The sequence below is a fragment of the Oncorhynchus masou genome, chromosome 29 (genome assembly GCF_036934945.1).
Source record: "Oncorhynchus masou masou isolate Uvic2021 chromosome 29, UVic_Omas_1.1, whole genome shotgun sequence".
Taxonomy (NCBI): Eukaryota; Metazoa; Chordata; class Actinopteri; order Salmoniformes; family Salmonidae; genus Oncorhynchus; species Oncorhynchus masou.
In genome coordinates, this window is record NC_088240.1 from 17,263,054 (window position 1) to 17,278,932 (window position 15,879).

General features: G+C 44.6%; 1 protein-coding gene across 1 annotated transcript in view; it reads right to left on the reverse strand.

Moving 5' to 3' along the window:
* Positions 1–15,879, reverse strand: part of LOC135519092 (unconventional myosin-XVI-like) — a 290,319-nt gene that overhangs the window by 204,307 nt on the left and 70,133 nt on the right. Inside the window, 1 exon segment of the mRNA XM_064944150.1 lies at positions 15,238–15,381. Coding sequence (XP_064800222.1) covers positions 15,238–15,381 — 144 coding nt within the window.

The window sequence follows — 15,879 nt, forward strand, 5'->3', positions numbered from 1 at the left end:
CTAAGATAACCTGTCTAAATGACTACCGACCCATAGCATTCCCATATGTAGCCATGAAGTGCTTTGTAAGGCTGTTCATGGCTCACATTAACACCATTATCGCAGAAACCCTAGACTGACTATAATTTGCATACCTCCCCAACAGATCCACAGATGGAGCCGTCTCTATTGCACTCCACACTGCCCTTTCTCACCTGGGCCAAAAGGAACACCTACATGAGAATGCTATTCACTGACTACAGCTCAGCGTTCAACACCATAGTGCCCTCAATTGTAAAACTGAATGCCTTCAACTGAAATGTGTCTTCCACATTTAACCCAAGGACCCTGGGACTAAACACCTGCCTCTACAACTGGAACAAAGTCTAGGTCCAAAATTCTTCTTAACAGCTTCTACCACCAAGACATAAGACTCCAGAACAGCTAATCAAATGGCTACCCGGACTCTTTGAACCCCTCCCCCCACCCCCATTTTTAAGCTGTTGCTACTCTCTGTTTATTTTCCATGCATAGTCACTTGAGCTTTACTTACATGTACATATTACCTTAATTACCTCGACTAACCTGTGCCCCGCACATTGACTCTGTACCAGTACCCCCTGTATGTAGCCTCGCTACTGTTATTTTATTGTTGCTCCTTAATTATATGCTATATTTCTATTTTTCTTATTTATTTATTTTGTATTTTTTTACATCAGTTTATTTTAGTAAATACTTTCTTACACTTATTTTTCTTAAAACTGCGTTGTTGGTTAATTAAGGGCTTATAAGTAAGCATTTCACTGTAAGGTCTACTACACCTGTTGTATTCGGTGCATGTGACAAATACAATTTGATTCGAATTAATCTACCCGTCAATGGCAAGCAAATAAAAACACAATTAATGAAGTTAATCTGAACGATTTGTTTTGTACCAATATTAAATATAGAGGTCTGCATTCGGAATTTTCCCCTTTGTATCTTAGGGTAAAGTGCCTACCCATTTCTATGGTCTGGTCGAGCAGGAGCGGTTGTCAGTCATTAGCAGGGTTAGTTAGGGGTTAATGAATGTTACAATTAACATTCAACATCAGCTGGTGCTTTGTGTATATTCATGAGGAAGAGCTTATTGCTTTGAGACGGAGAGCAGAGAGAGAGTAAGCAAGAGAGATGAAGAAAGAGAGAGAGAGAGAGACAGAGAGAGAGAGAGAAAGCAAGAGAGATGAAGAGAGAAAGAGAGAGAGAGAAAGAGAGAAAGACAAAGACAAAGCGAGAGCATGCCTAGCTGTCTGTTTTCATACTTTTTTTCCATCCAGCCCAAATGTGTCAATCATACAGCCTTTCTGCAGGTCGTGGCAAGGGAGTGTGTGTGTGTGTGTGTGTGTGTGTGTGTGTGTGTGTGTGTGTGTGTGTGTGTGTGCGTGCGTGCGTGCGTGCGTGTAGAGTAAATAGGAGAGAGGTGGTGTTCCTGACCTGTCATTCTCAGCTCCTGCTGTGACTCCAGCAAGACTACTACAGTATGGTGCCCAGCAAACAAAAATCAGTTATGTGAAAGTTCCCAGAACATTCGTTCGGTCATCGCAAATGTTCTCATAACACAAAAACTGTCCAGTCGTGAGGATGATTATAGAATGTGGTAAGAACGTTCCTAGAACACATTTAAAAGGTTTTTTAAAGGTTCCCAGAATATTTTATTAGATTGTGGGAAGTATATCACAAAATATATGTTCCCAAAAAACAAAAACTGTCCAGTTGTGTGGATTGTTCTGCAATGCTTCTTTTAGGGTGTAAAAAACATTCACCCAATGTTACAATAATGTTCCCAGAATATGTTTTTCTGTTCTTTAAAGGTTCCCAGAATGTTTCATTGGGTTGTGGAAATGTTGTGGGGATATGACAAGAGATAAAACTGTCCAGTTGTGCTGACATTCAGATCATGTTTGAATCAGGGGGCACAAAACTTTCCTTTGATGTTGCAAGAATGTTGACAGAACAACCTTTCTGAGTTCTTTAAAGGTTTCCAGAACATTTAATTAGGTTGCAGGAACAGTGTGGATACAAGAGTTAGGTTCCCAAAACAAAAAACATGGTCAGTTGAGATGACATTCAAACAATGTTGTAAGTTAGGTTGCACAGGTCATTCCTGTAATGTTGAACAATGTTCCACAAATTCCAAATAAGTCCGTTTTTATGACGTTCATAGAATATATTCCATTGATGTTCTCGCTATATACATTTTACCTTGTGAAAAAGAGCGTCACCAATTGGTGATGGTCTCTGGAAGAGGTGTGTTTAAATATAGGTACAACGGTCCTGACACCTCTGTTAGAAGGCGTGGTAATGACCAGTAGGAGACAGAACTACTTTATTTAAATTTCATAGTTTTGTTCGAAAGAAACATGGTTAAAGAATATGTTGTCTTGAACCTGCAATCATCGGCTCTGCAGCCAGAACCTTAACCCTCTGCACCACCAGGTTATATCTATCTATCTAGAACTTAATGGGAATCTTAGCTAATGTTCTGTGAATGTTCTTGGTTTGCAGGGTACTCTCTACTGCTCTACCTACTGAGGATATCAACTGGGGCCTCTGTTTTTTTATTTATTTTACCTTTATGTAACTAGTTAAGTCAGTTAAGAACACATTCTTATTTACAATGACAGCCTAGAAACAGCCGGTTAACTGCCTTGTTCAGGGGCAGAACAGATTTTTACCTTGTCAGCTCAGGGATTCGATCTAGCAACCTTTCGGTTATTGGCCCAACGCTCTAATGCTCTAACCACTAGGCTACCTGCTGCCCGGGTTACAGTATGGTTAATGACGAATGCATGTGTTATTCATCATATTTTTTACCTAGCTGATATCTATCATGTTAAACTTGGTAGTCAATCATGCATGAAAATAAAGCACCAGCCGCCAGTCAAATGTGTCAGTATAAAATAATATAAAGAGTCGTATGAGTTTTACCATCTCAACTTAATCCTGATGTAGTCCTTGTTTGTAATAGCAACAATGTTAGATACAATGTATTAAAGTAAATGATTTGACATGATATGACTACTATATCGCAGTACAGGGTGCCTTTGGTGTCTGCCATCCCATCAATACAGATAGATGATGCTCTATCTGACTGCAGATAGTAACTGCTGACACATAGAAACAAACAGCATCCTATTGTCTCTCGGGTGCCAAGCGTGCAGCAAGGGGTTAACAAGCTGACCTCTGACCTTGACACGCTCCGCACTCACCGCAGCCTTATGATGGATCAGTGTTCGTTGACCTGGCGACAGGAATCGGTCAACGCCGCAACACTTCCGTGTCATAATAGGTGTTACTACAGCAACCGCATTTGGATCCATACCAACAACAAAAAAGAGGACTTGGTGGGATTGTCCCCTGGGATGGGGTTTCCACTAGATCGCACAGCCACAAAGTTAAAATTGGCTATATTGTAAAAATGATTTAGTTTTTTGGTTAGGGATTACAGTTGAAGTGTGGTGAAGGTGAAGGTTAAGAATAGGGTTAGGTTTACTTTGTGGTTGTGGTAACTAGTGACATCCCTGGGATGGCTTTAGAGACCCTGAAGAGGAACTAAAACACTTACATGTCCCTAAATGAATGAGATTAGAATGGACTACATATACACTCTAGGAGTGAGCCACCATCACCACCTATATGAACTAGCGCTCGCTTACGCAAAGCCAAATTATATCATCGTTTTCACATTGAAATCCAAGACAGAAGAAAATACTGTAGGTTCCACTATTTTACCAGAGTTCAGACAAGGGTCATGTCGTTAGGTATTTAAAGACAAAAGTATTGGATTGCCAAAAGTGGGTCAGTCGAAAAGGAAGTTTCATAACAATAGAACCAATTAATAGAACAATATAACTAATTTAAAGAACAATAAAAGCAATTAATAGAACGATATAACCAATTAATCACAATCTCCCATCTTAAGCCATGAGGAGTTAAGGAAGCCAGTAATATTAAGATGACTTCTGTAAGACGTACTATCAAAACCCAGCACAACAGCACAAACTTCAAGATTCACTCCAAACTTCCAGAACAAGTATGTTAGTGAGGTCGGATAACAACTCAGCGTGACACATCAGAGGAGCACTCCAGACAGACGAGACAGAGACAGGCCCCGCCTTACAACTTTTCAGAATGCAAAGCATAAGAGAGAAAACTGAGATCATGGTAGGGATCGTTAGGACATGCAACTGAAACAATTCACAACGTTTGGCAATGGAAAACTAAAACAAGCATTTCTTATTGGACATGTTCAATTAGTATCTCCTAGTTTCGTCCCGTGTTTTTCCGTTTGGTGCCTAGGGAATAGAACTCACCATTTCTCCTGGGAGACATTACAACAGAATGAGGACAACCTGCCAATTAGCCACTAATCGGCAAACGCTTATCTCATTGCTGCCTGCATGGGCCTTGTTAGCCATGCAAATCAGGAGAAACTAATTGACACAGTGAAATTAAATCAGATATGATAACGGACCAGTGATGCCACGATGGATTCTAGGCTCTGAATAGGGAACTATAGTGACGCCATAGACAGAGATGGCTTCTACAGACTAGGCCTACATCTAGAGTAGCAATCATGTCGTTTCTTCATAGTTGCCATTGTGGTTAAGGGCTGTTTGATCATAGAGGATCATTATTCTCATGGGGAATCAACATGAAAGAGCTGTAAATTAATGACCAATACATTGAAGGAAATAACTCACTATAACTCCCTCGTAATAACTTCTTCGATATAGGGGGCGCTCTCTTAATTTTTGGATAAAAAAACGTTCCCGTTTTAAACAAGATATTTTGTCACGAAAAGATGCTCGACTATGCATATAATTGACAGCTTTGGAGAGAAAACACTCTGACGTTTCCAAAACTGCAAAGATATTGTCTGTGAGTGCCCCAGAACTAATGCTACAGGCGAAACCAAGATCAAATTTCATACAGGAAATGCCCCAGATTTTGAATGCGCTGTGTTCCAATGTCTCCTTATATGTCTGTGAATGCGTAAGGAATGAGCCTACACTTTCTGTCGTTTCCCCAAGGTGTCTGCAGCATTGTGACGTATTTGTAGGCATATCATTGGAAGATTGACCATAAGAGACTACATTTACCAGATGTCCTGGCCTGGTGTCCTCCGTCGAAATTATTGTGTAATCTCCAGCTGCATGCACGTTTCCATTTGGTTCAGAAGAGAAAGGCAACTGCCACGAATGATTTATCATCGAAAAGATATGTGAAAAACACCTTGAGGATTGATTCTAAACAACGTTTGCCATGTTTCTGTCGATATTATGTAGTTAATTTGGAAAAAAGTTTGGCGTTGTAATGACCGAATTTTCTGATTTTTTTCTTAGGCAAACGTGATTAACAAAACGGAGCGATTTCTCCTACACAAATAATCTTTTTGGAAAAACTGAACATTTGCTATCTAACTGAGAGTCTCCTCATTGAAAACATCCGAAGTTCTTCAAAGGTAAATGATTTTATTTGAATGCTTCTCTTGTTTTTGTGAAAATGTTGCCTGCTGAATGCTAGGCTTAATGCTATGCTAGCTATCAATACTCTTACACAAATGCTGGTGTAGCTATGGTTGAAAAGTATATTTTGAAAATCTGAGATGACAGTGTTGTTAACAAAAGGTTAAGCATGTGAGCCAATATATTTATTTCATTTCATTTGCGATTTTCAAAAATAGTTAACGTTGCGTTATGCTAATGAGCTTGAGGCTATGATTACGCTCCCGGATACGGGATTGCTCGACGCTAGAGGTTAAACCGACTCATACATTTAATATGAGGCAGATAGGTTTAGCATGCAGCAACACTACTCTACTGTTGCCTATTAGCTCCTATCATAGTTTTATAACCAATGACTAAACTCCCCTTCTCTCCTCTGGCTGAGGCTTCACCAGTCACACAGAGAGGATAAATCCTGGCAGAAAGATGTTTGGAGACACAGCAGTACCCGGAGCTGGGAATGGGGGTTTGGAATGGGATTGGGAACGGAGTTGGGAATGTGATGGAGGGGAGGGTATTGGGAGTGCATGGGAAATTGGGAAGCTGTTTTCAATATGGAGATAAGATAATTAGCATTAGCGCCATCAAACATAGAGAGGGGGCGAGACAATAATGCTACCCCCTCCTCCCCCTCCTCCCCAATTACCAAGCCCCCTACATCCCAGCTCATACAGCCACGGTAAGTGCTGGGATGTCCCGACACTAAACCCTACCCTAATCTTAACCCTTACCTTAAATTAGTTGCTGCCTCTAACATGTACAATGTTAGATGGTTCTTCACACTGAAAGTAGTCTATTGGCCAGGAGAAGCTGTAATTTTTCGTGAAACAGCCATTACAAACTTCAGCACACTATAGCAACTGCTAACATGTGAGCATGTTCAAAAATATAACGTCCAAATCATCTGAAATCCAACTCCATATTTGGTTTGATGTTACTTAAAAGGTAATTTGGCCTTAAAAAAACATGCTTCAATGGAGTAGGGACCTATGATGGCCATAGGGCAAATTAGAGTATCAGTGGCCTAAACCTTTCAACGTTACATTGAGCTGGGTGAATGGAACATGAATGAAAGTAATCCAATATGCTGTAATAGGAATAAGGCCATGCACATCAAAAAAATAACTCATCCTTCCTAATATTAAACGGCACCGACTGCCTCTGGTAGGGACGTACCAAGGATCCTTGATAGCACAGACCATATAGCCACTGTACAATTTCCGTCAGCAAAAACGCTGTCCTCCATTAAAAAGGAAGAGATGGAAACCCAAGGACAGCGATGGAGAGGAGGAGGAGAGGAATGAATGGAGGATGAAACGAAGGGAATGACAATCAAAGGCAAGCCTGTCTAACATTCTGTTATAGTAAATCACTCTGAAAATGACAAAGACAAGCCTGTCTAACATTCTGTTATAGTAAATCACCCTGAAAATGACAAAGACAAGCCTGTCTAACATTCTGTTATAGTAAATCACTCTGAAAATGAAAAAGACAAGCCTGTCTAACATTCTGTTACAGTAAATCACTCTGAAAATGACAAAGACAAGCCTATCTAACATTCTGTTATAGTAAATCACTCTGAAAATGACAAAGACAAGCCTGTCTAACATTCTGTTCTAGTAAATCACTCTGAAAATGCTACATTCCCCCACTGTAGAACCAGTACACTCATCGGCTGACAACATGGTAACGACTGGACCGGAAACGACTACGAGTAATGAGAGCACAGCACAAGAGAACACCACAGCAACTGTCACAAGTTCCGCTGCAACAGCGGGCCACAAACAGATGCAGGTATGTGTCTGTGGTTGGAGGAAGTTACATCACACCATGGATTGAGGATCCACCAGGGGAAGAAGGAGTGTTTGGGTAAATAGAGACAGAGGCCTCGTATTGATTACTTTCTGCGAAAGCGATCAAATCAGTTGAATGAAGCACAGCAACTGGACGCAAACCCTAGTTTGCAGTGCATCAGTACCACTGTCATGGAGGACGTATACTCAAGCACCGAAGTAACAACTGAGGTGGAACCAACAACAGAAGTGGAACTCACCCAGCCTCCCAGACCTGCAGTCGAGAGGAGACTACCAGGGCACAGACCGTATGTGAAGTGGCCTGGCGCCAGTGACAAGAAGTTGTGGGAAACAGTGAATACTGACCTTGCCTTGACCCTCGAGAAACTTTGAGGCACAGTGGAGAAGAAGTTGGAGATGATGGAGGACATCATCTATGAGTACGGGACAGAAAGATTTGGAGTGGAAGAGGCAAAAGGCAGGAGAAAGGTTCCAACCCCACCAGTTTCCAGGAGGCAACAAGAAATCAAGCGCCTCGTTCAAGAAAGGCGACAGCTTAAGAAACAGTGGAAGAAGGCCTCGGAAAGTGGAAAAGGAGGGCATAGAGGCACTTCAGGCTGACATCAAAACCCGGTTGGCATCCCTCTGTAGAGCAGAGAACCTATGGAAACGCAGACGGAAGAAAGAACAAACTAGAACTCAATTCTATAAAGATCCCTTCAAGTTTCTAAAAAAGTCTCTTAACAAAGAAAAAAGTGGAGCTCTAAAAACAACAAAGAAAGACCTAGAGGAGCACCTGAGAACAACAAACTTTGACTCAAAGCCACATGAACATCTGGCCATCCCATCAGATATCCCACCCATTGAAACCCCGGAACATCATATTGAGACCAGCCCTCCGACATGGAAAGAGGTGGAAAACACAGTTTGACGGGCAAGAAGCGTCAGCCCCGGGGCCAAATGGAGTCCCGTACAAAGTGTATGAGAACACACCAGACGTCCTGAGGTTCCTCTGGAGGCTTATGAGAACAGTTAATACCCAACGTGTGGCGTAGGGCAGGCGGGGTCCTGAAATCTTCTTTAGGGTCATTGCCCAGAGGATGGCCGAGTACCTACAAAGGAATGCATACGTCGATACATCTGTACAGAAGGCAGGAATATCTCTGGCTGCTTGGAACATTCCAGCATGATCTGGCACCAGATCTAAATGGCCAAGATGGAGAAAAGGGACCTCCATGTAGTCTTTCCCGACCTCACCAATGCATTTGGCTCTGTGCCCAATGAACTCCTGTGTTCTGCCTTCAGATTTTTCCACATACCGGACACCATCACAAACCTGGTGGAGTCGTAATTCCAGGATCTGCAGTTCTGATTCACCACCTCAGAGTTCACCACCTCATGGCAGTGCCTGAATGTAGGTATAATGGCGGGATGTACCATTTCTCCGTTGGCATTCACAATGGCAATGGAGGTCATCATCAGATCCTCAAAATGGGTTGCTGGTGGACAGCGAGTCGACTCTGGTTTCCGCCTCCCTCCACTCAGAGCCTACATGGACAACATTACAACATTGACCACCACTGTCCCATGCACCAGGAGACTGCTCAGAAAACTCGAGGAGAACATCAGCTGGGCCCGTATGAAGATTAAACCATCCAAGTCACGCAGCATCTCGATTGTGAAGGGAGTACTCTCTGACCTGAAATTCTTCAACGGAGATGACCAAATCCCAACAGTGTCTGAGCAGCCGGTAAAAGCCTTGGAAGGTGGTATGAGTGGACTCGATTGGATAGTGTGGAGAAGAGGAAGATCAGCTGGAAGGATCTGTGGGCCATGGAAGCGAGGCGGTTGAGCTTTTCCATCAGAGCAACATATGACGTCCTTCCAACTCCAGTTAATCTTCACCAATGGTATGGTGATGATCCATACTGTGCCCTCTGTTCCATGCCAGCCAACCTCAGGCACCTTCTCACAGGGTATAAAACAAGCCTCACCCAAGGACGCTACACTTGGCGTCACAACCAAGTCCTTAAAAACCTTGCGTCCGCCCTGGAGGACAAGCGAGCTGCCACCAACTCCCTACCACCCCCAGCAGCGTCACACCCCTTACGGACAAACTTTGTCCGCAAAGGAGCTAAACCACCGAAGAGCGGCTCGACACCATTAGAGCGAGACCAGCTGCGCTTGGCCCGCGACTGGAAAATGCTAGCTGACATTGGCCGGCAACTTGTGTTTCCTCCGGAGATCGCAACCACCACCCTAAGACCTGACATGGTGCTCTGGTCCCGTTTGCTCAAGAAGGTCTTCATCATTGAGCTCACAGTACCCTGGGAGGACTCAGTAGATGAGGCTTATAAGCGAAAACATATGCGCTATGCCGATCTGGCTGCCGAAGCACGGCGTCATGGCTGGAACACAGACGTCCGAACATTGGACCTTGGAATTAAGGGCCAGAGCCAGCGTTCGGCAATCAAAGCTGTATCGGAGGCGGCAGAAGGCAGCAGTCAGTGGCTCTGGATGAAGAGGAAAGACCCCAGCTGGGCCCCGAAGTGAGAGGGCCAGGAGGTATGCGGTCAACAATGCTTGACTCAGGGAGGAGGACACCCCTGCCATGCATAGTCCCATGGGATGTTGGCTATCAACAACAAGGCATGTCCTATGATTAATTGGGAATGGGACTCAAGCGTATGATTGATCACCCTGTCGCTGGCCGCCTTTGGGGAGGGTGTATAGTGTGAAAGGCCGAAACACCCTAGGAACCAAAGGTACACTACTGACGATGCGCTCCCCAAATTTCACCACGTTCCCCTGTTCATTAACTTGGAAGTGCTTGCACAAAGGATAGTAACATCTCATCCTGTGTTCTTGGAATCTGAGTAATTCCAGGTAACACTTCCTAGTATAAACAATGTATTTCAAGTGCATCTATTCTATAACAATGTTATAGTGCATTATAATTCACAGGGATTGTGTATCTGTGCCATTCAGAGGGTGAATAAACAAGACAAAAGATTTCAGTGCCTTTAAAAAGGGCATGGTAGTAGGTGCCCGGCCAGGCGCAGCGGTTTGTGTCAAGAACTGCAATGCTGCTGGGTTTTTCAATTTCCTGTGTGTATAAAAATAGTCCACCACCCAAAGGACATCCAGCCAACTTGACAACTGTGGGAAGCATTGGAGTCAACATGGGCCAGGATCCCTGTAGATTTGAGGCAGTTCTAATGGCAAAAGTTGCAACTCAATATTAGGAAGATGTTCTTAATGTTTTGTACACTCAGCGTATGTTTATTAGCAGTTACATCGGAATTGCCACCAAATTCTCCCAGTTAATTCCCTGATAGGAGTCTTGTTTCTGATCACGGGGCGGCAGGTAGCCTGGGGTTAAGAGAGTTGGGCCAGTAACTGATAGGTTGGTTCAAAACCCTGGGCCGACTAGGTGAAAAATCTGTCGATGTGCCCTTGAGCAAGGTACTTAAACCCAATTGCACTTTTAAGTCAGTCTGGATAACACTGTGTGCTAAATGTAAATCACAGCAGACTACATTGACAGACTATGTGCTGGAGAAGAATGAAGGAAAGGAACAGAAAGGAAATGCATCTTTAAGAAGGTTGCTATTTTTACTCAGCCTTTACGTTATCTTACTCTGAGGAACACACACGTACATACACACACACACGCAAAATATACACACATTTACTCACGCACAGTCGCACACACAAATGAGTAGAAACACACTTTTTTAAATGGAATAAGTCTTCCCTCACAATTCACCAGAGGGAAGTTGAAGAGGCGTGTAATCATTAAAAACATGTTTAAACTTGAACTCTATCTGTCCCACACCCGCCTGTCTCTCGCACTCTTTTTGAATTGGCTCACCATTATTCAACCACCATCTCTCTCTCCGTGTCTCTCTCCCTCTGTGTCTCTCTCTCCCCTCCCTCCCTCCTCTGGCTGACAGGTACTGTAGATGTGACCTCATTAACTAGAAAGTGGGTCTCATTTGAAAGTGAACGGAATAAATTTAGTCACTGCCTCCTGTGGAGAGGTAAAATAAACCCTTCCTCATTCTCCCTCTTCCTCGCCCTTCTCTCTCTCCTCCTGCAGAGTGCTGCATACTGTTTTCAGGGGTCTCCTTGGCAGGAGTAGTGTTTGGCCTAACTATATCACACACAGGCCCACTGACTGGACTGCCTACATGCAGCGCTGCTTTCAGTAAATCAATCCCTGCTCTGAAAGAAAGAGGAAGAGATGCAGAGGGGATGAATACACAGACAAACTCTCTCTCTTTCTCTCTTTCCGGCAGCTCTTCAACTGCTGCAACATCCTCTCTGAGTGTCACTCATGCCCACCCCATCATACAGGTTCTGTTGCCCCCCTATCACACCGGATCCAATCAGCAGAAACAGAATAGGACCTAACATCAAGCCAAACATAGACCACCCTCCATCCCTCCACTTTTGCATGCTCCTGTCCCCTACTCCACAGCTGCTCCTGTCCCCAACTCCACAGCTGCTCCTGTCCCCTACTCCACATCTGCTCCTGTCCCCTACTCCACAGCTGCTCCTGTCCCCTACTCCACATCTGCTCCTGTCCCCTACTCCACAGCTGCTCCTGTCCCCTACTCCACAGCTGCTCCTGTCACCAACTCCACAGCTGCTCCTGTCCCCTACTCCACAGCTGATCCTGTCCCTTACTCCACAGCTGCTCTTGTCTCCAACTCCACAGCTGCTCCTGTCCCCAACTCCACAGCTGCTCCTGTCCCCAACTCCACAGCTGCTCCTGTCCCCAACTCCACAGCTGCTCCTGTCCCCTACTCCACAGCTGCTCCTGTCCCCTACTCCACAGCTGCTCCTGTCCCCAACTCCACAGCTGCTCCTTTCCCCAACTCCACAGCTGCTCCTGTCCCCTACTCCACAGCTGCTCCTGTCCCCTGCTCCACAGCTGCTCCTGTCCCCTACTCCACAGCTGCTCCTGTCTCACACTGGACCTAATACTACAGAACACCAGACCTGACCCAAACCAATCTGATAGACTAATACTGCAGAACACCAGACCTGACCCAAACCAAACTGATAGACTAATACTGCAGAACACCAGACCTGACCCAAACCCCTCTGTTAGTCTAATACTGCAGAACACCAGAACAGACCCAAACCCCTCTGTTAGTCTAATACTGCAGAACACCAGACCTGACCCAAACCAATCTGATAGTCTAATACTGCAGAACACCAGACCTGACCCAAACCCCTCTGATAGACTAATACTGCAGAACACCAGACCTGAACCAAACCCCTCTGATATTCCTGGTACTGCAGAACACTAGACCTGACCCAAACCAATCGGATAGTCCTGGAAATGCAGAACACTAGACCTGACCCAAACCAAACTGATAGACTAATACTGCAGAACACTAGACCTGACCCAAACCAATCGGATAGTCCTGGTAATGCAGAACACCAGACCTGACCCAAACCAAACTGATAGACTAATACTGCAGAACACCAGTCCTGACCAAAACCAAACTGATAGACTAATACTGCAGAACACCAGACCTGACCCAAACCAATCGGATAGTCCTGGTAATGCAGAACACCAGACCTGACCCAAACCAAACTGATAGACTAATACTGCAGAACACCAGACCTGACACAAACCCCTATGATAGACTAATACTGCAGAACACCAGACCTGACCCAAACCCCTCTGATAGACTAATACTGCAGAACACCAGACCTGACCCAAACCAAACTGATAGACTAATACTGCAGAACACTAGACCTGACCCAAACCAATCGGATAGTCCTGGTAATGCAGAACACCAGAACTGACCCAAACCCCTCTGATACACTAATACTGCAGAACACCAGACCTGAACCAAACCAATCTGATAGACCTGGTACTGCAGAACATCAGACCTGACCCAAACCCCTCTGATAGACTAATACTGCACAACACCAGACCTGACCCAAACCCCTCTGTTAGTCTAATACTGCAGAACACCAGACCTGACCCAAACCCCTCTGATAGACTAATACTACAGAACACCAGACCTGACCCAAACCCCTCTGATAGACTAATACTACAGAACACCAGACCTGACCCAAACCCCTCTGATAGACTAATACTGCAGAACACCAGACCTGACCCAAACCAATCTGATAGACCTGGTACTGCAGAACACCAGACCTGACCAAAACCCCTATGATAGACTAATACTGCAGAACACCAGACCTGACCCAAACCAATCTGATAGACTAATACTACAGAACACCAGAACTGACCCAAACCCCTCTGTTAGTCTAATACTGCAGAACACCAGACCTGACCCAAACCAATCTGATAGACTAATACTACAGAACACCAGACCTGACCAAAACCCCTATGATAGACTAATACTGCAGAACACCAGACCTGACCCAAACCAATCTGATAGACTAATACTACAGAACACCAGACCTGACCAAAACCCCTATGATAGACTAATACTGCAGAACACCAGACCTGACCCAAACCAATCTGATAGACTAATACTGCAGAACACCAGACCTGACCCAAACCAATCTGATAGACTAATACTGCAGAACACCAGACCTGACCCAAACCCCTCTGATAGACTAATACTACAGAACACCAGACCTGAACAAAACCCCTCTGATAGACTAATACTACAGAACACCAGACCTGACCCAAACCCCTCTGATAGACTAATACTACAGAACACCAGACCTGACCCAAACCGCTCTGATAGACTAATACTGCAGAACACCAGACCTGACCCAAACCCCTATGATAGACTAATACTGCAGAACACCAGACCTGACCCAAACCAAACTGATAGACTAATACTGCAGAACACTAGACCTGACCCAAACCAATCGGATAGTCCTGGTAATGCAGAACACCAGACCTGACCCAAACCCCTCTGATAGACTAATACTACAGAACACCAGACCTGACCCAAACCCCTCTGATAGACTAATACTGCAGAACACCAGACCTGACCCAAACCAATCTGATAGACCTGGTACTGCAGAACACCAGACCTGACCCAAACCCCTATGATAGATTAATAATGCAGAACACCAGACCTGACCCAAACCCCTCTGATAGACTAATACTGCAGAACACCAGACCTGACCCAAACCCCTCTGATAGACTAATACTGCACAACACCAGACCTGACCCAAACCACTCTGATAGACTAATACTACAGAACACCAGACCTGTACCAAACCAATCTGATAGACTAATACTGCAGAACACCAGACCTGACCAAATCCCCTCTTATAGACAAATACTGCAGAACACCAGACCTGACCCAAACCAATCTGATAGACTAATACTGCAGAACACCAGACCTGACCCAAACCCCTCTAATAGTCCTGGTACTGCAGAACACCAGACCTGACCCAAACCAATCTGATAGTCCTGGTACTACAGAACACCAGAACTGACCCAAACCCCTCTGATAGTCTAATACTGCAGAACACCAGACCTGACCCAAACCCCTCTGATAGACTAATGCTGCAGAACACCAGACCTGACCCAAACCAATCTGATAGACTAATACTGCAGAACACCAGACCTGACCCAAACCAATCTGATAGACTAATACTGCAGAACACTAGACCTGACCCAAACCCCTATGATAGACTAATACTACAGAACACCAGACCTGACCCAAACCTCTCTGATAGACTAATACTACAGAACACCAGACCTGACCCAAACCCCTCTGGACAGACCCCATAGGGAAATATTATTATGATGTTGTGATGCTCCACTTTATGGTTTGTGTGTGTGTGTGTGTGTGTCTGTGTCTGTGTGTGTGTGTGTGTGTGTGTGTGTGTGTGTGTGTGTGTGTGTGTGTGTGTGTGTGTGTGTGTGTGTGTGCGTGCGTGCGTGCGTGCGTGTTTCTCACCAGCAATAGCAACAGCACCATGTCGGCGTGGTCACACACACATGCCACGTGCAGGGCTGTCCAGAGGTCCTCATCCTGCATGTTGACGTTAAGCCCTCGCTCAATCAAAACCTCTGCAGCAAACACGTTGTCATGGCGAGCACACTATGGGATAGAGAGAGAGAGACAGATGAAGAGAGAGAGAAAGGGAGAAAGAAAGAGACAGCGGGGAAGAGAGAGAGAGTGTTGGTTGGATAATGGTGAGCCAAATGAAATTGTTGATTGTTTTTCAATTATAGTAGCGTTTCTGCTGAGCATGGTCAAATGTTCTACGGTCCAGGGAACATTCAAAATGTCTTTGCATACATGGATGAAATTTATAATACAGTACATTTAATCAAAACTCATATCACCATGGTGGCTATAATATTTCATAATGTGTACAGTATGGGAACAATCTAAATAGTTAAAAACAATAGGTGGATGTGTTTGTGTGTGTGTGTGTGTGTGTGTGTGTGTGTGTGTGTGTGTGTGTGTGTGTGTGTGTGTGTGTGTGTGTGTGTGTGTGTGTGTGTGTGTGTGTGTGTGTGTGTGTGTGTGTGTGTGCATGTGTGTGCAGGGCTGGCTTTAGCCTTTTCGGTGCCCTAAGTGAGATTTGGTTGG